This window comes from Pongo abelii, chromosome 10 (assembly GCF_028885655.2).
Source record: "Pongo abelii isolate AG06213 chromosome 10, NHGRI_mPonAbe1-v2.0_pri, whole genome shotgun sequence".
NCBI classification, from domain to species: Eukaryota; Metazoa; Chordata; class Mammalia; order Primates; family Hominidae; genus Pongo; species Pongo abelii.
Window position 1 is genome coordinate 2,150,996 of NC_071995.2, and position 21,168 is coordinate 2,172,163.

The 21,168-nt window shown below is 49.8% G+C and overlaps 1 protein-coding gene across 22 annotated transcripts in view; it reads left to right on the forward strand.

Annotated features, from left to right (window-relative positions):
- Nucleotides 1-21,168, forward strand: part of CACNA1C (calcium voltage-gated channel subunit alpha1 C) — a 638,552-nt gene that overhangs the window by 47,770 nt on the left and 569,614 nt on the right. For all 22 annotated transcript variants that reach the window (XM_054526646.2, XM_054526654.2, XM_054526660.2 and 19 more), the window contains exons 2-3: nucleotides 13,851-14,172; nucleotides 18,976-19,081. In XM_054526646.2, the coding sequence (XP_054382621.1) occupies nucleotides 13,851-14,172; nucleotides 18,976-19,081 (428 nt within the window). The remainder of the gene's footprint in view (nucleotides 1-13,850; nucleotides 14,173-18,975; nucleotides 19,082-21,168) is intronic.

Genomic DNA, 21,168 nt, shown 5'->3' on the forward strand with positions numbered 1-21,168 from the left:
AAAAAAAAAAAAAAAAAAAGAAAATTGGATGGGAGGCTGAGGCAGGAGGATCACTTGAGCCTAGGAGTTCAAGACTGGCCTGGGCAACATAGCCCTGTTTCTACCAAAAATAAAAAATAAATAAAATAAAATAAAATAGAATAAAAAATAAAAAATTAGCTGGGCATGGTGACGCATGCCTGTAGTCCCAGCTACTTGGGAGGCTAAGGTGGGAGGATCGCTTGAGCCCAGGGAGGTTGAGGCTGCAGTGAGCTGTGATCACGGCACTGCATTCCAGCCTGAGTGACAGAACGAGACTGTCTCAAAAAAAGAAAAAAAGGTCGGGGGCAGTGGCTCATACCTGTAATCCTGGCACTTTGGGAGGCCAAGATGGATGGATTGCTTGAGCCCAGGAGTTGGAGACCAGCCTGGGCAACAGGGCGTCTCTACTAAAAATAAAACAAAAATCTGGGGTGGGAAGATCACCTGAATCTGGGGGAGTCGAGGCTGCAGTGAGCCATGATTGTGCCACTGCAGTCTAGCCTGGGCGACAAGAGTGAGACCCATCTCAAAAAAAAAAAAAAAAAAGAAAAGAAACTGTGGTCCCATTGTATATACTTTTGTGGACCCTGTTTTTGCTTAATATTAGACTGTGGAAACAATTTCTATATTATTTCATATTTTTCAAAATGTAATTTTCATGGCTTCCTAAAATGCTGTCAGTGGATGTGCATTGATTTCTCTAACCAGTTCTCCAGTGACAGGCTTCTAGGTTATCTCAATTTGGTACTGGCATCATTCACACTGTGACGAGTACCCAGGTGCAGAGCTTTGCCAGACTCTTGGATTAGTTCTCTCAGGGTAGCTCCTGAGAAGGGTGGTGAATGTTGCAATTTCTTAACAACTCCCACCAGAGTGCTGAACTGCTGTCCTGACAGGATGGAGCAGACCATGCTTCCCCCGGGCAAAGTGCAGGAGGCTCTAGGAGGGGTCAGGGGCTCAACCTCCCCCTCCCAGGTGGGGCTGTGGGAGCTACAGCTCCATCGTCCTCACAGTGCAGAACAGAAATGCCCGCTTTGCCTCCCTGAGTGTCAGATCTGTGGGTCCGTGAGCTCCGAGTCTCAGGAGCAGGGGCAGCCTCTGCTGCAGGGACCACTGTGCCATCCCACTGAGTCCCGTGACCCACGAGGCTGGGTGTTCAGAGGCACAAGGTGGAGTGCGAGCAGGTCCTGCTGGTTCCCAAGGGTGCCCGCCCAGTTCAGTGGGTGACAGTGAATGCGCAGGGTGAGTGAGGATTAGCTGAGGGAGCCATTCTCTCGGATGGTGGCAGAAGGAGGCTGGGGCCACTGAGAATACTAAAAACTGCCCTCACAAGGTCGCTGCCTCCTGTGTTCTAGTTCTGGTGCCTGGGAAAGCTGTACTCACCCTCTGCCTCTGCTCTCCTACCAATAAAGTGGACCAGAGCAACAGAACCCCTGCATCATGGGACTGAAGTCCAAGTAATTACTATTATGGGGAAAAAAGCCTTGGGACAGTTACATTTTGAGTCATCCTTTCATTCAACACATTGGTATTGTGCACATACCACACTCCAGGCTGCCCTGGGCTCTGAGAATACAGTGGTGCAAAACAAAGGCTCCTGCTTCCTGGGACTTCCCTCCCGTTGGGAACAAGAAACACATATTCATTTAACCAATGATAATAGATACATTGAACATATGGCAAACATACTAATTTAAAATAACGGAAGAGCATCTTCCCTGTATACTTCTGCACAGAAACCTTTGAAGGCCAAATTAAAGTTCTGTAAAAGAACTTCCATGCAGCCAATGTGTTTTGAGTGCCTCCTGGCAACACTGTACTAGGATTTGAGGCCACAATGCTGTTTCCTGCTCTCAAGGAGCTTATGAGTTGCTGGGAAAATGAGAGAAGGACCCAAGTATTAGAGTTTAACTCATCTCAGGCGTTCAGCAGCCGAAGGAAAGGGGAGGCTGAGCCAGTGTCTCGGTCCCCTCAGTGTGGTGCCTGGCTCTGGGGCATTCTTCCCCACTGTCTGCACCCCCTCCCTGCTCCCCAGACATCAGCAACCTGAAGGATTTCTCCTTTTTGTAGATGGCTCTCTGTCCTCAGGCAGGCAGATTATTTTTTATTTTTTTTAATTACACTTAAATTCTGGGATACATGTGCAGAATGTGCTTGTTTGTTACATAGGTGTAGACATGCCATGGTGGTTTGCTGCGCCCATCAACCCGTCATCTACATTTGTATTTCTCCTAATGCTATCCCTCCCCTATCCCCCTACTCCCCGAAAGGCCCCGGTGTGTGATGTTCCCCACCCTGTGTCCATGTGTTCTCATTGTTCAACTCCCACTTATGAGTGAGAACATGCAGTGTTTGGTTTTCTGTTCTTGCGTTAGTTTGCTGAGAATGATGTTTTCCAGCATCATCCATGTCCCTGCAAAAGACATGAACTCATACTTTTTTATGACTGCATAGTATTCCCTGGTGTATATGTGCCGCATTTTCTTTATCCAGTCTATCATTGATGGGCATTTGGGTTGGTTCCAAGTCTTTGCTATTGTGAACGGTGCCGCCGTAAACATACATGTGCATGTGTGTTTATAGTAGAATGATTTATAATCCTTTGGCTATATACCCAGTAATGGGATTGCTGGGTCAAATGGTATTTCTAGTTCTAGTTCCTTGAGGAATCGCCACACTGCCTTCCACAATAGTTGAACTAATTTACACTCTCACCAACAGTGTAAAAGTGTTCCTATTTCTCCACATCCTCTCCAGCATCTGTTGTTTCCTGAGTTTTAATGATCACCATTCTAACTGGCATGAGACGGTACCTCGTTGTGGTTTTGATTTGCATTTCTCTAATGACCAGTGATGATGAGCTTTTTTTGTATAGTTGCCTGCATAAATGTCTTCTTTTGAGAAGTGTCTGTTCATATCCTTTGCCCACTTTTTGATGGGATTGTTTTTTTCTTGTAAATCTGTTTAAGTTCTTTGTAGATTCTGGATATTAGCCCTTTGTCAGATGGATAGATTGCAAAAATTTTCTTCCATTCTGTAGGTTGCCTGTTCACTCAGACGATAATTTCTTTTGGTGTGTAGAAGCTCTTTAGTTTAATCAGATCCCATTTGTCTATTTTGGCTTTTGTGTTGCCATTGCTTTTGGTGTTTTAGTCATGAAGTCTTTGCCTATGCCAATGTCCTGATTGGCATTGCCTAGGTTTTCTTCTAGGGTTTTTATGGTTTTAGGTCTTAAGTTTAAGTCTTTAATCCATCTTGAGTTAATTTTTGTATAAGGTGTAAAGAAGGGATCCAGTTTCAGCTTTCTGCATATGGCTAGCCAATATTTCCAACACCATTTATTAAATACAGAATCCTTTCCCCATTGCTTGTTTTTGTCAGATTTGTCAAAGATCAGATGGTTGTAGATGTGTGGCATTATTTCTGAGGCCTCTGTTCTGTTCCATTGGTCTATATATCTGTTTTGGTACCAGTACCATGCTGTTTTGGTTACTGTAGCCTTGTAGTATAGTTTGAAGTCAGGTAGCGTGATGCCTCCAGCTTTGTTCTTTCTGCTTAGGATTGTCTTGGCTATGCGGGCTCTTTTTTGGTTCCATATGAAATTTAAAGTAGTTTTTTCCAATTCTGTGAGGAAAGTCAATGGTAGATTGATAAGGATAGTATTATATCTATAAATTACTTTGGGCAGTGTGGCCATTTTGATATTGATTCTTCCTATCCAGGAGCATGGAATGTTTTCCCATTTGTTTGTGTCCTCTCTTATTTCCTTGAGCAGTGGTTTGTAGTTCTCCTTGAAGAGGTCCTTCACATCCCTTGTAAGTTGTATTCCTAGGTATTTTATTCTCTTTGTAGCAGTTGTGAATGGGAGTTCACTCATGATTTGGCTCTCTGTCTGTTATTGGTGTATAGGAATGCTTGTGATTTTTACACATTGATTTTGTATCCTGAGACTTTGCTGAAGTTGCTTATCAGCTTAAGGAGATTTTGGGCTGAGACAATGGGGTTTTCTAAATATATAATCATGTCATCTGCAAACAGAGACAATTTGACTTCCTCTGTTTGTATTTGAATAACCTTTATTTCTTTCTCTTGCCTGATTGCCCTGGCCAGAACTTCCAATACTATACTGAATAGGAGTGGTGAGAGAGGGCATCCCTGTCTTGTGCCAGTTTTCAAAGGGAATGCTTCCAGTTTTTGCCTATTCAGTAATCTGTGCTGCCACACTAAAAAAGTTGAAAGGCTGATTTTCAATAAATGTGAATTAATCCTTAACTAGGGCCTGTAATTTAGATTTGCTATCACCAGGTGGTGATAGGTGCTTTAGTTCAAGTAGCGAGAGGTCGTGACTTCCTTCCTTTGTATGCTTGGAAATAAGTGGAGGAAGCATGTGGTTATTATGGCAAAAATTATGGCAATTTGTCATCTTTAGTTGAAGGCCATGACTTAGCTGTGTGTCTGTCAGTTTGTTTTTTTCCATGTGGTCTCTGATGTCAATATGAGAGCCCTCAAGTACCAAGGGTGTTATATTAGGGTCCTCTCACCGAAGCAGTGTTGGCCTTGTGGTCATCGCAGGTGGTTTGCTTCCAGGCATTCCTTATGAGTCTTCCTTTTCCTTTCTTTACCTTCTTTCAGCCAGCTGCCCCATAAAGAACAGAGAGCAGGTGTGGTTTGCTGGATCACTAGCAGGTGTGAATGCTGTAGCTTTTCCGCTTTTCCCATTGGCTTGGGCCTGTGAAGTGCTCCAGGCTCTTTGCCTTCTCTTGCCTTCACGTAGTCATCAGAGGCAGGTGGGTTGTAGGACAGAAAAGATACAGTTTTTATTTGAGGGAGTACTCGTCAGTTGAGTTGGGGAGAGAGCTGCAGATGTCCTGGCGCCCTCACAGTCTCCTTGTTTTGGAGCACATTTGACTGCTGTGGTCATGGGGCCTGTTTTGGGCACCCCACCTTTCATGAACTGTGTCTGTAGCAGGGTGGGGGAAAGGACGACTGGCAGAGTGACAGAATGCTGCTGGAGATGGTGTGGAAATAGCTCAGGTAGGAGGAAGCGCAGTCAGATGCGGCATGGCAGCGGGAGCATCCGGAAACCACTGGGTGCTCACTCCGGGGAGGGTTTCCACCTCAGCTGGGTGTCCTGAAGCCACTGGGCGCCCACCCCGGAGAGGGTTTCCACATCAGCTGGGTGTCCTGAAGCCACTGGCCGCTCACCCTGGAGAGGGTTTCCACCTCAGCTGGGCGTCCTGAAGCCACTGGGCGCTCACCCAGGAGAGGAGGGTTTCCACCTCAGCTGGGCGTCCTGAAGCCACTGGGCGCCCACCCTGGAGAGGGTTTCCACCTCAGCTGGGCGTCCTGAAGCCACTGGGCGCCCACCCTGGAGAGGTTTTCCACCTCAGCTGGGCGTCCTGAAGCCACTGGGCGCCCACCCTGGAGAGGGTTTCCACCTCAGCTGGGTGCCCTGAAGCCACTGGGCGCCCACCCTGGAGAGGGTTTCCACCTCAGCTGTGGTGTCCTGAAGCCACTGGGCGCCCACCCCGGGGAGGGTTTCCACCTCAGCTGGGTTTCCTGAAGCCACTGGGCGCTCACCCTGGAGAGGGTTTCCACCTCAGCTGGGTGTCCTGAAGCCACTGGGCACCCACCCCGGAGAGGGTTTCCACCTCAGCTGGGCGTCCTGAAGCTACTGGGCGCCCACCCTGGAGCAGGTTTCCACCTCAGCTGGGTGTCCTGAAGCCACTGGGCACCCACCCTGGAGAGGGTTTCCACCTCAGCTGGGTGTCCTGAAGCCACTGGGCGCCCACCCCGGAGAGGTTTTCCACCTCAGCTGGGCGTCCTGAAGCCACTGGGTGCTTACCCCGGGGAGGGTTTCCACCTGAGCTGGGGTGTCCTGAAGCCACTGGGCACCCACCCTGGAGAGGGTTTCCACCTCAGCTGGGGTGTCCTGAGGATTTCTTTCACTTAGGCTGGAGGGGAATGCTAGCTTCCCCATTTGGCCATTGAGAAGAAAGTCATCTCTCATTTATGTGATCAGAGTATTAGACACTGAAAAAGGACTTTTGGTTTCTACATTGTTTTTTGGGTCTTAGAATCTCTTATGCTTTGAAAATATGTCTTTTTGCATAGGGTGGTTAATTCCTGATCAGAAAATCCACCCACCCATCAACATCTGAATTCATTCTCGATTGCCTTTTTAAAAAGTTTTCCCACAATTTTGAATTCAGTGCTCTGCTCGTCATCTTCCCCACTTCTCACACTTCTTCATCGCCATGCTCTTCCCACGAGGACTTCCTCTTAATACAGCACAACCTGTGTTGCCCAGTGTGGGAGCCTCTAGCCACATGTGACTATCTAAATGTACCATAATTGAAAATTAAGTAAAATGCAAAATGCATTTTGTCAGACGTGCTAGCTACATTTCAAGTGCTCAGGAGCTGCGTATGACTGGTAGCAAGGGCTCTGTAATCCAGCCTAGGATTATAGAGCATTTCCATTACTGTAAATGTTGTATTGGACAGTGTTGCTATAGACTGGTTTATATATCTCAGTCAGGGTTCAGGCCTATAACAGAAACTTCTGTAGCCGTGTTTAGAGGAAAGATACTCAGTACAGGAATTGAGGGCCTTATACGATAATTGGAAATGCTGCAAGAGCAGGCTTTAGGCTGGGTCTGTGGGAATGATTCCCAAAACAGCGCTGCAGAACAGGCCCCCTGAGGGAACGGCGGTTCGGGTACAATTATGAGGCTGGGGGACCTGGAAGCCACTGTGCCAAGGGCTGGCTCTGGGATCACACCACCTTATTCATGATCCAGGAATCAGGAAGCCACTGGCGTGGCCCTGCCAGCCAGATACCTGCCAGCCAGATACCTGCCAGCCAGATACCTGCAAAATAGACGCCTCCCCACCTGACGTAGTTTTGATTCAGTTCTTGATTGGCAAAAGTTGTGTCAGGAATTCTCGCTCCAAGGGAGGTTGGGAGCCGTTGTGTTTAGCCCTCTAGCCCCTGCAGTCCAGCGGGGCGCAGCAGGAGGAGGGTGGAAGAGCTGCTGAGACCGCAAGTTTACCAGCCTCCCCCCCACCACATGGTGCCCAGCACACGCCATCCTTCCAGAGAGGAGTGCCATTGGGGTTGAGATGACAGGGCCTTGGGTTATTGTCTGAGACCAAGAGACGGTGTCCTCTCTGTTCACGTCCTCCAGCTATCTTTGTACTGCAATAGATAGGGAAGATTAATGGCCCAACTTTCTAGTCACTGGGCCTTTAGTGGGCGGGGAAAGTCCGGTTTCTGTTCCAGGTTGTCTGCTATGCTCTTAAAGGGAATGCAGGCCCCTTGTCACTATAGCAAGATGACAGACAGCAAGAGCCAAGTGGGCTTCTGGGTGACATGTTGGCCTGAGAGAAGGCATTTCCTTTGACCTGCAGGGGTTGCTCAGTGGTCAGGACTTTAGGGAGAAATTCATTTGCAGTTCTTCCCTTTCTAGGTGTGAGCTGTGGCTGCTCGCCCTCTCTAAATCAGTGTGGGTGTCTGTGTCTACGAAGGTGGAGGAGTGACCTGCCTTTGTGCTCACAGAAGGCACCAAGGCCAAGCAGGGTGACTGCTGCTGAAGCAGGCTGGTAGCCCCAGACCTTTTCCTACACACGGCTGTTTGGGGGATCCCTTTCCAATGCCAGGGCCGTTGGGCATGTTTATTCAAGGGTGGCATGGAGGCAGGGAAGTGGGGAGAACACTGGCAGCTAGTGTTTGAGTTCTGCTTATTTGGAGTGGGGGCTTGAAGAAGGGATCACCTGAGCCCAAACCTGAAATGTGAGAAGGGATTGCCTAGCAAAGGGCAGAGGGAAGAACATGAAGGACATTCTAAGTACGTGCAAAGGCACTGCAGCAGGCAAGAGCTGAGCATGTCTGAGGCATGAAATGAGCCACTGTGTCAGGAGTTCATTGGACTGGGCCCAGAGGGGAGTGAGGTGAACTCAGAGAAGTGGGCCAGGGCCAGTCTGTGCAGGTGTTGTAAGCTGTGACAAGGAGTTTGGATTTTGAAGGGATCTAACTAGGGGAATGACAGGGCCCAATTTACGAGTTCTGTTTCTAAAAGGTGACTTTGGCTGCTGCATGGAGATTGTCTTGGGGATGGCCAAGAGTGGACTGAGGGAAATGGCAGGGTGGCTCCTGCAGCACTTGTGGGCAAGAAATAGGTAGTGGCCTGGACTAGGATGGAGATCTTCCTCACAGCCCCTTTCCTCAGAACTTCTCCCCCATGGTTACATCCAAGAAATCGGTAGAAGAGCATGTGGCTTGAGAATAAGCCCATTCTTTAGGGGTGGGTGGACTGACTCCAGCAGTGTTCTTTCTACAGCGTCACTGTAGTCCACCTTCATCTGTATCATGACAACATTATCATTACAGTCCTTAGCAAACTGTGTTGAGCATTTTCTGGGATACGGCCTTGAATCAGGTGCAGAAATAGAGATGGATTAAAGAAAAAAACTCAATTGTTTCATCACTGAACACCTTCTAAGTCCCCAGCACCAAGCCCCTCACTCACAGGGGACACCCAGGAAGCACAAGCCACTGACTGCTAACTTGGACTCCTCACTTGGACCCTTGCAGAGCAGAATGACACGAGGCTGGCCAGACTGTGCTGGGGTCCTGCCCTCATCCTGGTCCCCAGCAGCAGCACCTGGGTGCAGGAGGAGGACACAGATGCTGTTGTCAGGGGAGCTGGGCCATTTGACAGGTGGGAGGTATTTTCTTATGTCTGGGGATGAGGTCACTGCTGGGGGCACCTACCTGTTGGTGTGTGGCCTGATCTGCCAGGCAGCTGCTCAGGGCCTTGTTCAGGGGTGGGAGCATCCGTGGAAACAGCCCAGTCAGACAGAGCCAGAGCGGACTTAAATGGTGGCATCCTTTCAGCTGGCAGCCAGGAGCCTGAGCTTTGAATCAGCTTTATAATTTGAAAATTGATCTCTTTGCATTGGGTGGCGATTTCGTGCTAACAAAAGCCATCAGGGACACAATGCTGCCTGCTCTACCTTCATGGTACCACTCTGGATTCAAAACATTGAGCCAGAGATGGGGATTTTCCACTCCTGGGAGTCTTGGGTAGTTGTGCCACCCTGTTGTGGGTGACGCGGAGATACTCATAGAACATTTCAAGTGCTCAGGAGCCACATATGACTGGTAGCTAGAGTATTGGACAGCCTAGGATTATAGAACATTTCCATTACCGTAAACATTGTATTAGACAGTGTTGCTATAGACTGGTCTATATGTCTCAGGGCAGGGTGGGGATCTACCACAGTGGGTGGGGAAAATTACTTGGAGAAGGGGAGGCCCAGGCCCAGAGGTGGCCAGTCCCGAAAGGCCATACCTGTCTCACCTGTGTGCGGCTCCGCGTTCCTGTGCAGGGCCCTAGTCATGTCATGGGACCGCAGCAATGCTCAGAGCTGCCAGGACCAAAATAGTGTAGGTTGTTTTCTTGGCCTCTGGCTAGGGAGAGGTTGACATTCCATTTTTCCCCATGGGCTGGTTCATATGTGCTTTCTCCAGATGGTGTGCTCCAGAGAGGTCCTTGCGCTCTGGGAACAGTTTACAATATAAATAAGGTCCCCCATGGAGTTTTGGGAGGGCTCAGAAGGCAGCCCACCAGGATGTGGTTTTCAGAGCTGCCCCGGGGCTCTGCACAGCCAGCTGCCGTCTTGGAAGCTTCTACCTCGTGCTCTGGGTGCAGGGATGCACCCCTCACGCAGCTTTTCTGGGTGGTGGATGTGTTCTCGGGCTGGGGCTTCCTGCCCTCTTTCCAAGTGTTGTCCCCAAACTCCTGGGACTCTTGGTTTTTGGAACTGGCAGCCCGTATGAGATGGGGGGATTAAGGGCAATGCATGGGGGTGAGTACAAAGATTAAGGTCTGGGGACAGCCATCTCAGGGGGAGGCGTGAGCTGTGGAGAGCTTACCATGAGTGAATTGGGGGCTGGGAATGCCAACGGTTGGGGACAGGGCAGCTTTTAAGTATCTGAGGGAAAAGGAGAAGTTAGTCTAGGAACTAAAATCGTCTATTAAATTTTGTCAGTGCCAAACAGAGAGTCTAGGAAGAAAAAATTATATACCACAGATTGAATGGAGCAAAATTAGAGTTCCAGCCTTCCCTGGCAAGCCAGAGAAGCAGGAGGAGCTCAGTGGCTCCAGTACAGCAGATGGAAACAGGGCGCTTTCCACTTTTGCCTAAGAGGCGCCCCGAGGTTACTGCGGGGGCAGGTGGTGTAGTGGATGCTGTCACATGGAGAACATAGTAAACAGAAAGAATGTTCTTGGGGTCAGAAATCCAGCCCCTTGTATCTCCGGCCTGGAGAAGCCCAGGAGGAGGTGTGCACCTTGTTTGTCACCATGTACCTGAGCACATGTGTGCGTGCATGTGGAGTGTGTGAGAGAGGGCTGAGGAGGCAGGGGTAGAGTCTAGCAGCTCACCGTGAGCCCTGTGCCTGCTGCAGCAACCCTCCGTCGCCCCATTCTGTGACCTTTAGTGAGTCAGACACTCCTTTGTCTTCTTATGTGTTAAATGCAGACATGCATGCTTGCTGGGTGTTCAAGCAGTTCTCATGCTTTGGGTGCCTTTATTAATTCAGATGCACTCTTTACATCTTTTCCTGCTGGATCTTGTGAGAAAGGTTAAGGTTCCGGCCTCACTGGGGTCTTCCTCACTTTATGCTTGGGATCTACACAGCGAGTGCAGGGAGGACAGGGATGAGTTAAGGGAGAGATGAGACATCCCATTATAGGGAGTGTCACGTCCTCCGTGAGCCTGATGTTCTGGTTAATGCAGTTTATCCCTGGGGCAGAGAACAGGAGGAAGGTGAAGGGAATATATATGGTGAGGTGAGAGTCGGTGTCACGTTGAGAATGTGGCTATGAATTGGGTATGGCAGAGAGGCAATTTTCCAGGCCTTGAGGAGTGGAGGCAGGGCTGTAATGCTACAGGGGCCAGATGGCGGTAGAGCAGGTGGCAACTGTTGCAGGACAGGAGGCAGCTGAGCAGCTGGTCTCCAAGAGGACCTGAGGGGTCTTCTTGGGAACATGCAGGGGTGGTAGCTATGTGGCATGAGTGATGCCATTCCCTGCCCTTTGTGCCCATGGTGGGCAACACTAATCTATCATCCTCAGAGTCCCTTAAGTATATAGCATTGTGGACAGTGATGTCAATCAATTGGCATAAAAGTTGAAACTTATTGTCTGTCACTGGTGTGATGGAAAGGATATAGACTGGAGTCCAGCAGAAATGACAGCCCCGCCAGGTCCAAGCTTTGGGCACCGACCGAGCATATTAGGTTGTTTTTCGGTTGCAAGGGACAGAGACCCAATAAGTCACTTAAACATCACAGTGCGTGGGGGAAAATTACTTGGAGAAGGGGAGGCTCAGCCAGCCTTGCAGTACAGCCCTAATGGAGGTCAGCCCCAAGAGGCCACACCTGTCTCACCTGCCTCACCTGCGTGTGGCTCAGGTAAGGGCTAACTTCAGGTGTGGCTGGATAAGGAATCTGGTGAGGTTGCTCGGGCTCTGCCTCTGGGGCAGACTCTCTCTAGGTGAAAATGTTCACATGGCTAAGCCAGGTCATGTGCTCTTCACAGGTTCCTGTGGGGACAGGGGTGGAGGTGGGGGTGATAGGTTCTAGAAAGCAGGTCACATGGGGAGCAAAGTTACCTTGGAGGTCAAACATAGAAGGATCAGCCCAAGATAAGAGTTGGAGAGGCGCCTGGGAGAGGTGCCAAGTGTTCATCTGTGTCTTAACAGGTGAGGAAAGGGAGGGGGTCAATAAGGTTGAGCCAGCAACCTTAGGACCCAGCAGCTTCCCTGGAAGACCCTGTGCACATGGACCAGAAAAGGTCACTGTGGGCGGCCTTGGAGGTCATGTATGTGCGACTGGTCTGGCTGCTCCGGCCACAGTCTCCCGGGCAGCTGAAGTGTCGTCAGATGCCAACCTCACCGCCCACAGTAGCACCCACTTCTCTGCGGCTTTTCTTGATCCTGCGGCACCTGGCCAGTTGACTAGCGGTACCATGTCTCAAGGTCACGCATGTGTTCTGGGAGATTCAGGTTTGGGCCAGGCTGAGCTGATCGCTTGGCAAACCTTACAGACTCTAGAGCGAGGCATCCAGCCTAACAGGCCAAACAGTGTTTGCCAAGCATATGTGCTGTCTTAGGGACAGTCTCAGAGGCTTCGTTGCCTAGACACCAGAGCAGGGCAGCTGTCCCTGTGCAGGTTGGAGCTCTGGGTTGCACTGGTTCCAATCAGGTTGCCTTCCTGACACTGTCCCTCTCCCCTACCCCATCAACCCCTGCCACTCACAGCTCCTTTTCCCAGATAGCAAATGCTGTCTAATGAATCACCCCAAAACAAAGTGGCTCACAACAGCAGACACCCTGTTATTGCTCAGTCTCCGTGGGTCAGGAATTCAGGAAGTTCTTGTGTGGGTCAGTAATTCAAAAAGTTACTGATTTGGGGCAGTCCTGACTTGGGGTCTCTCCTGGGGTGGCAGTCAGATGGTGACTGGAGCAGCTAGGGGCTGGCCAGGACTCCCTCTTGCCACATGGCCTCTCTGTTGAGGCTAGTCTGGGCTTCCTCACGGCATGGCAGCTCAAGGCTGAATGGCTGCCTTGTGTGGGGGCTGGCTTCCTCCAGGACGACCATCCGGAGACAGTCAGGAGGATGCAATGTGGCCCTTTTTTTTTAACCTATCCTTGGAAGTCCACACAGTGTCACTTTTGCTGTACTTTATTGGTAAAACAGTCACCAAAGGCTGACCTCATTTCAAGAGGAGGGCCTAGATCTTTCTCAATGAAAGGGATGTCAGATATAAAGGGATTTGTTGACATGATTTAAAACCATCACAGCTCCCCTAGCCCCTCCTGGTCAACCAACACTTAAAGCCCAGATGGCTTTGAGGTAGCTGGATGTGACCTTACTCTAGTCCAGCCTTCTCATTTTATTATATTTATTTTTGTTTATTGGAACTCAGGTGCAGAGAGTTGAGTGAATCATGCTCCAGTTCATTGTACCTTTTTCATCATTGATTCATGCAATGACTGCTCGTATTCACTCACTCATTCATTTGTGCTTCCTCCTTGCCCCCATATCTTTTTTTTTTTTCTTTTATTATTATTATTATTATTATTATCATTATTATACTTTAGGTTTTATGGTACATGTGCGCAATGTGCAGGTAAGTTACATATGTATACATGTGCCATGCTGGTGCGCTGCACCCACCAACTTGTCATCTAGCATTAGGTATATCTCCCAATGCTATCCCTCCCCCCTCCCCCCACCCCACAACAGTCCCCAAAGTGTGATGTTCCCCTTTCGCAACCTACTCATCTGACAAAGGGCTAATATCCAGAATCTACAATGAACCCCTATATCTTACGCTCATTTTCCTCCTCACCTTCCTTAAACAAGCATTCTATTCGATTTCATGAATATTCTTTCATTTGCATGGGTTCTTACAATACGTATTTTAATTTGTAGGTAATGTGTTGTGTTGTGTCTGTTTCTGCTGAGGTCCATACGTGCTGTAATGCACGGGTCTCATCTCTTGCCCACTTAAGATGAGGCAAGGAGACTACAGCAGAGTGACACGCCCAAGGTCACCCAGCTAAACCAGGACCGGAACGATCCTGGCCCTCTTCCGTCAGCATCTCACACTCATGTTTCCACGTGCCACCTCCTAACCGCCTGCGATAGCTTGAAATAAGGTTTTGAAAAAATTGTGAATCTGGGGTCCAGAGAGTGTCGGAAGTGCTCCTGTTTTCTATCTAGTAACTGTTGTGTTCTTTTCTCTTTTGCCACAGGTTCCAACTATGGGAGCCCACGCCCCGCCCATGCCAACATGAACACCAATGCGGCGGCGGGGCTGGCCCCTGAGCACATCCCCACCCCGGGGGCCGCCCTGTCCTGGCAGGCGGCCATCGACGCGGCCCGGCAGGCTAAGCTGATGGGCAGCGCTGGCAATGCGACCATCTCCACAGTCAGCTCCACGCAGCGGAAGCGGCAGCAATATGGGAAACCCAAGAAGCAGGGCAGCACCACGGCCACACGCCCGCCCCGAGCCCTGCTCTGCCTGACCCTGAAGAACCCCATCCGGAGGGCCTGCATCAGCATTGTCGAATGGAAATATCCTTTGTTCGCCGGGCTGGGCTGGGCGTGCTCCTGGGACCTGCACCCTGGGGCCAGCCCTCCGAGGCTCCCTGGGCCACAGGCTGTGTCAGCAGTGCTGGGCTACAAATGGGGCCTCGGGCCTACTGCATCTGCATCACTGGGGTGCCTTGAAATGCAGAGTTCTGGGCCCCACCCTAGACTGGATGAATCAGAATCTCTGGGGATGGGGCCCAGCAATCTGCTTGTATAATAAGCTGCCTGGGTTGGGTTTTTGTTTGTTTTTTTCATATAATAAGCAACATTTGAGAAAATCAGCCTAAGAAGTTATGAAATATCATCTCCTGTAGCTGAGCTTGCCCAGGGGCCCACTCATGAGTTGGGGTAACCGTCGTTAGTTACATGCTGCCTCATTCCCTTCTTTCCCTCCTGTGCCATGGCGCTGGATGGTTTCATGGCCGTCCCTCTCTCTAGGGTGAAGGGGCTCGGGAGATGCAAGAGCCTAGTGGTCAGGGCCCCTGGCTGTTGGCTCAAGGGCCCTGAAGCAGTGGTTCTCAGCCTTGACTGCACATTGGAGTCTCCTGGAAAGTTCTAACAAACTACAGACCACTCAGTTCTACCTAGGCATAAAAACAAACAAACAACAACAGAAAACTCTCTGGGTAAGTCTAATGTGCAGACAAAGTTGAGAACACTGTCTAGAAGTGTTCTGTTTGTCCATATAGAAACAAGTGAATGGATCCTTCAGAGACAGTGGCTTTGAAGGATTGGGCTCTTGCTGTGGAGTTACAAGCCCCTTCATCAGAATCCTGGGGCTGTAGAAATTGGAAAGGACTTTTTTTTTTTTTTTGAGATGGAGTCTTGTTCTGTTGCCCAGGCTGGGGTGCAGTGGCGCTGTCTTGGCTCACTGCAAGCTCCACCTCCCGGGTTCACGCCATTCTCCTGCCTCAGCCTCCCGAGTAGCCGGGACCACACGTGCCCGCCACCACGCTCGGCTATTTTTTTTTGTATTTTTAGTAGAAACGGGGTTTCACTGTGTTAGCCAGGATGGTCTCGATCTCCTGACCTCGTGATCCGCCTGCCTCGGCCTCCCAAAGTGCTGGGATTACAGGCGTGAGCCACCGCGCCTGGCCTGGAAAGGACCTTTAATCGCTGAAGTTCCTCCCCCACTTCCACGAGTGATGAAATTGAGCCCCACAGGAGAGGCTCTCCAGGGTCATGTGGTCAGGAAGAGATGGGACTAGGACCCTTGTACTGACTGTGGGAATTTTTATAATAAGGATTCATCCAGGCAGGACTGCCATGTCTCTCAAAGGCCAGGATGGGAGCGTTAGGCTTCATCAATGAGTTTCTATGGAAAGATTTAAAAGTCTCAGGTACTGGTTGAAAGAAGGTAGCCTAGAGATAAAATTTCTGTTGAGACAGAAATGTTAGTTCTATAAATGTTTGAGGCCAGGTGCGGTGGCTCACGCCAGTAATCCCAGCACTTTGGGAAGCCAAGGCAGGTGGATCACCTGAGGTCAGGAGTTCGAGACCAGCCTGGCCAACATGGTGAAACCTCATCTCTGCTAATAATACAAAAATTAGCCAGGCGTCGGGGCACATGCCAGTAATTCCAGCTACTCGGGAGGCTGAGGCAAGAGACTTGCTTGAACTCAGGACGAAGAGGTTGCAGTGAGCTGAGATCACACCACTGCACTCCAGCCTGAGCAACAGAGTGAAACTCTGTCTCAAATTAAATAAATAAATAATAAATAAATAAATAAATATTTGAGCCCCTCAACTTAAAAGTATTTTAAGAAAATGCATTTTAAAACAAGTGGCTGCAGCTGCCTGGCTGGCCTGCCTGAGTGGCCAAGCATGGTTTTAGTGCCTGGGGGACTGAGTGGGAGGCTCGGCTTTAGTCAGCCCCATAGGACTGCTTGCATAGCTGCTCACGGTGGAGTCAGGAGTGGGAGAGCTGAGGGCCCTGCAGGTCAGGCACCCCTGAGAGAAGGGCAGCAAGGCCCAGCGAAGCCAAAGGACTTGCCCTGAATCACGCAGCTGGCGACTGACAGAGCTGGGCTTCAAATCCAGGTTCCCCTGACCCCAAAGTCCATGCCCGTCCCACACCCCATGCATCCATAGTATTAGGCAGGACTAGGCAGGTACTAGTAGATACCAGGTAGGACCGGTTAGGTACTTGGGAGGATGTTCAGGGCCTGCAGTCCAGGTGCACTGGGACATGCCGGACCTGGATCCGGGCCTAACACCTACTCCCTGGGTGCTGTGGCCATCCCTCCGGGGGAATGTGCCTTCCCACCTGGAGGAGAGGAAGGGGGCCCAGCCTTAGCAGTGCCAGGTGGTTGGCATTCCAAGATTGCTTGGGAAGAGTGGCTGGACAGGGAAGGAGATAGCCTGGAGTACTAGCCAGCCAGTTCTTCTTGAAAAAGTGGAATCTGACACTGTCATTAGGAAGGGAAAGCAGTTTAAAAAGTAATCTGGGCCTCAGAAGGCGACACAGAGCACTTCCCAGGGCTTACCTGGGTTCTCTGCTTTTCAGCCAGTGGCTTTTCTTCTCTGCCTGATTGGTTTTTACACATGATCTTCTCTGGCATTAGCCCAGTGCCCTTAGCATAAAGTGAAGGATGGATAGGTGGAGAGTCTGAATGAGGGGAGGGGAACTGATGGTGGTCAGAAACCCCAAGCTCAGCTGTCCCCCACTGTGGTGGAGGCAGTGAGGTGACATTTTCTGGGTGTGTGTGCACGGGTCTGGCTTGGCTGGGTTGCTGCGTCCTTGTCCCGATGGGGAGAGCACAGGCACCAGCTGGTGGAATGAAACTGGCCAGCCTGTGGGCTCAGTGTCACTTTCCTAAGCAGGTGAGAAAAGGTTTGGGAGGCAAGAGGTGGCGTGGTAGGAGGGCTGAAAGAACTGCCTACAAAGGCTTCAAGGTAACTTTGGAGTGGATCAGTATAGAGTAGTCCTTAACACTGAGACTGCCTGAGCTTGGATCCTATCCTACCACTTGCTCTGTGACCTGGCACAAGTTAACATCTGACCCTTCTGTGCCTCCGTTTTCTCATTTAGAAAGTGGGGATCACAAGCGTACATTCCACACAGGGCATTTCTGTTGGGCCGTAAGAATGTGCCTGGCACTGAGCAAGCCCTTGGCAGAGGTCAGCTTCTGTCCTTACCGTCGCCAGCACCAGCATCAGCCTCTGTCTCCCATCATCACCACTTGTGCCTCATCCAACACAAGGGCAGCAGAATGTAAAAGCTTAGTCAGTCCATCTGGGTTCTGGTCCAGGCTCTGCTATATGCCAGCTTGGGGTCTTGGACTGGCTGCTTTACTTTTCACACCTGCAAAGTTGGGAGATTGACAGGTTCACCGTGTGGCATCTTTTTTGGTATCAAGGTGGACATAGAAAATGTTCTACAGGAAAGTGGATCCTCAGGAGTACCCACAGGGCTAGGGACACCAGTGCTAAGATAATCACTCGGGTTCCTCCCAGTTCAGAATTCTTTGACGCTGGCCCAGGGCTGCCCGTGAACATGTCAGAAGGCCGTCTGTGGCAGCGGAGTGAACACTGGACTTGGTGATCGGGAAATCTGGGCTGTAGTCTCAGCTGGTCATTAACCTGCTGTGGGGCCTTGGGAAAGTTTCTCAGGCTCTCTGGGCCTCAGAGGGTTAGACTAGATAATCTCTAAGGTCTCTTTCTGCCTCAATATTCACTAACTTTGTGAGTATGGATTTCCCTGAGAGAATTATGGTGGTCCCTTCACCCCGGATCTCCACCCCTCTCTGTCTTCCTCCTCCTCCTTCTCCTCTTGTGAGACTCCATGAACTGGGCTGCAAACTTGGCAATGGGAGCGGGGTAGGTGGGAGTGGAGCTGGAAGAGCATAGACGGGCCCTTCCTGGGAAGCTTCCGCTTGCTGGCCTTCCATGGAGGGTGTGGGGTGGTCCCTTTGGAAGGGGTATTATCACATTAGCTGATTTTTCTCTTGAGAGCGTGTCCTGCCCTGAAAATGTGATGAAGAAGTCAGGGCATGGGAACCTCTGCCTGCACTGCTACTGGTGAGGGAACCTCGGGCTGTCCCACTAGAGCCCAGCACACACCAAGGAAAAATCAGGAGGCCTTGGAATCAAAGCTTTGCCTGCTGAAGTGGGACCTCTGCAGACCAAAGGGGTTTCTATGCTGTCTGTGAGACTCAGCCTTAAAGAGGAGAAGGCTTTCCTTCCCTACACTCAGGACAGACTCCCTGCCATACTCCTGGGGGTCTTCAGGATCTCTGGAACCTGTCAGAGAATGAGTGAGAAGAAATGGAAACCACTCTTAACTTTAGTTTAAAAGATTAAAAATAAAATCTCCAAATTTCAATGAAACCCAGGGAAAGTCTCTCTGTCTTAGAATCCCGTTCCACCCATGTCCCCCGTTCCAGGTGGGCGTGGGCCCACAGGCAGTTCGGCATAAGCCGTGAAGAAACGGGGTGCTTGGCGCAGGCCATGCTCTTTAGAGGCAACCCCAGGCACACATGGGGGAGAATGAAGACCAATGCAATCTAAATAAATAAAAGGAGGGGAAAAAAGTTTTTAGAAATCTGTGTTTACTCTGGCACGCGACTGGCCTCCACTGCTTTTGACATATTAGGGAAAATTTTGGCGGGGACCCACTAGAAGCACTTAAAAAGGCATATGTTTCTTTTCAGAATACAAGGGGCTTGGAATGCATTGTTTAAACAAAATTCTTATGAATCTTTGATTCATTTTAAAAAATATGTAGATTATGTTTGTTTCACTTGTACTTTCTGTGGCATTAACTTCCTTAACTCCCTTTCTCAGACCATTTGAAATAATTATTTTACTGACTATTTTTGCCAATTGTGTGGCCTTAGCGATCTATATTCCCTTTCCAGAAGATGATTCCAACGCCACCAATTCCAACCTGGTAAGTCCACCATCCTCAAGTCTCTGCTTTTTCACTCGATGGAGAACTGCGTTCAGATCACATAGATGCACGGAATATGGGAGAGAAGTGAGACGTGTGTTTGGCGTGTGCAGAAGCCCTGCAGAGCTCACATCCCGAGTGCTGTGTTACTCTTTATTCAAATCAGCACCTGTCTCATCCCGGCCTGTTTTCCAAAAGAATATTCCAGTTAGGTGGTGGTGAGCTCTGTGTGTGTGTGTGTGTGTGTGTGTGTGTGTGTGTGTTTAGTAGCAAATCCTGTGAGTGCTACAAAATGTGCTGCAAAAGTTGTGAGTGCGGGTGTTTGCTGCAGCAAACATCTATTCTTGGACTGTGTGTTGTATTTCCTTTGAATGTCTTTGTTCCATTGGTGGGGTTTGCTCAGGTGATCTGGAGCGTTGCTGCACGATAAATAATTTCTAGAAAGCTTTTAGGAACGTTTGCTTTTGTAGCCAACATTTATTATTGAGTTAGAAAGGCTTTATTTTATTGGGAAAGGCGGCTTTCCATTTGGATTGTTGAGGGGCCAGCTCTGGCAATTTGGGGTTAGAATTGATCCATGGAAAAAGCAGAGAGTGTGTTTAATTTTGGCTGAGCTTGAAGTCATTACAAAGACTTTTGCTCCGTCTGGACATGTGAGGAAAAGAGCTCTGGAATGCAGTTGGCAAAATTGGGGCACTCCAGGATGCCTCTGTGAAAGGCGTGCGGGGAAAATCCCGTCTCTTTCTCCCCCTCCATTGCAGAGACACCGTCACTCGCCACGTGATTTCCACATGGCGTGTTTGGTCATCAGAGCCACCGTCTTTCCCCTGCCGTCAGCACCTTCCTTTAATTACTGAGATGGAACCGTCCAATGAGATGGTTTTTAAAAGAAGCAGGCAGCTTATAGGATTCTCCTTTCCACAGCTGCTGGGCTGATGCCATCACAGGGTGCTTCTTGTGTTTTGTAACCTTTGACATTTCCTTGGGCCCTTTCAGCAAAAAACTCTGATGCACATTTTAACTTCTCAGCTGTCACCCCAGTGTTTTCAGGTAGCCGCTGATGCATAGCAGGTAAGGTGTTCACCGCCTGCAGGCTGTGGTGTCTTGTGGCTCAGCTTGGGGCCCTTTGTTGGGGACAGGCTCCAAAAATTTCAAAGCTGGGCACAGCACTGAGTGATGGTATCGGCCTCTGTCCATGAGGCCATCCGAAGCGTGACCTCATCTCTTAAGGGGCAAGAAATCTTCACTGTGTCAAAATAAATACAAGGCAAAGTGTCTCCCTGAAGCAGGAACTCCTTCCCTTGGTTCCGTTTCTTCCCTGTGTAGCCACCTCCTTCCCCTGCCATAGTCCTCCCAACCCTCCCACAGTTTCACATTTAATCTGCAACTTTTAAAGAGGAGCCTTCATTCCAAATAGAATCCCTATCTTGTTCTTAAGCTGATGACACTTTGGGCTGCTCAAGGCCCAAGCAGTGGTGAAAGTGTGTAGAGGAGTTTGGTTTTTCTTGGGTCCTAGAGATGGCCACATGTAGCCCCTTCACCCCTCGGTTCCCAGGAGGATTAACGGAGCCACTCGGCTTGCTGAGCTAGAGGGAAGCCCTGGGCGGGCTGAGACCCCTCAACTCTGGACCTCCTGGAGGAAGAGGGGCTCGTAGGAGAGGACAAGAGGTCACCCTGGACTTATTCTGGAGCTGGAGTGAGGTTGCTGTGTACAGATGATGTGGGAGGGATGGCAGGTTTTTTATCACACCACAGAGTGACGGAAGTATTCTAAAGGAGATGGTGGGGCTGCTTGCACAACTGTGTAACTTTACCAAACATCATCGAATTGTATACTTAAAGTGGGTGAATTTTATGGTATGGTAATGATACCTCAATAAAGCTGCAGATGACTCCTCATTCTCTGCATTCCACAATGTCACACTTTCCCTGGGGCAGTGAATGCTGCCAGCTGAAGGGGCAGGGGTGGCATCAGAAAACCCTTAAAACAGATGAATAAACACGACCTAACATCAGCTAATAAATCAGAACATGATTCTGCCCCACGGAGAAACCCATCGTGAGTGCTGTGACCCGGCCTCCTGGTC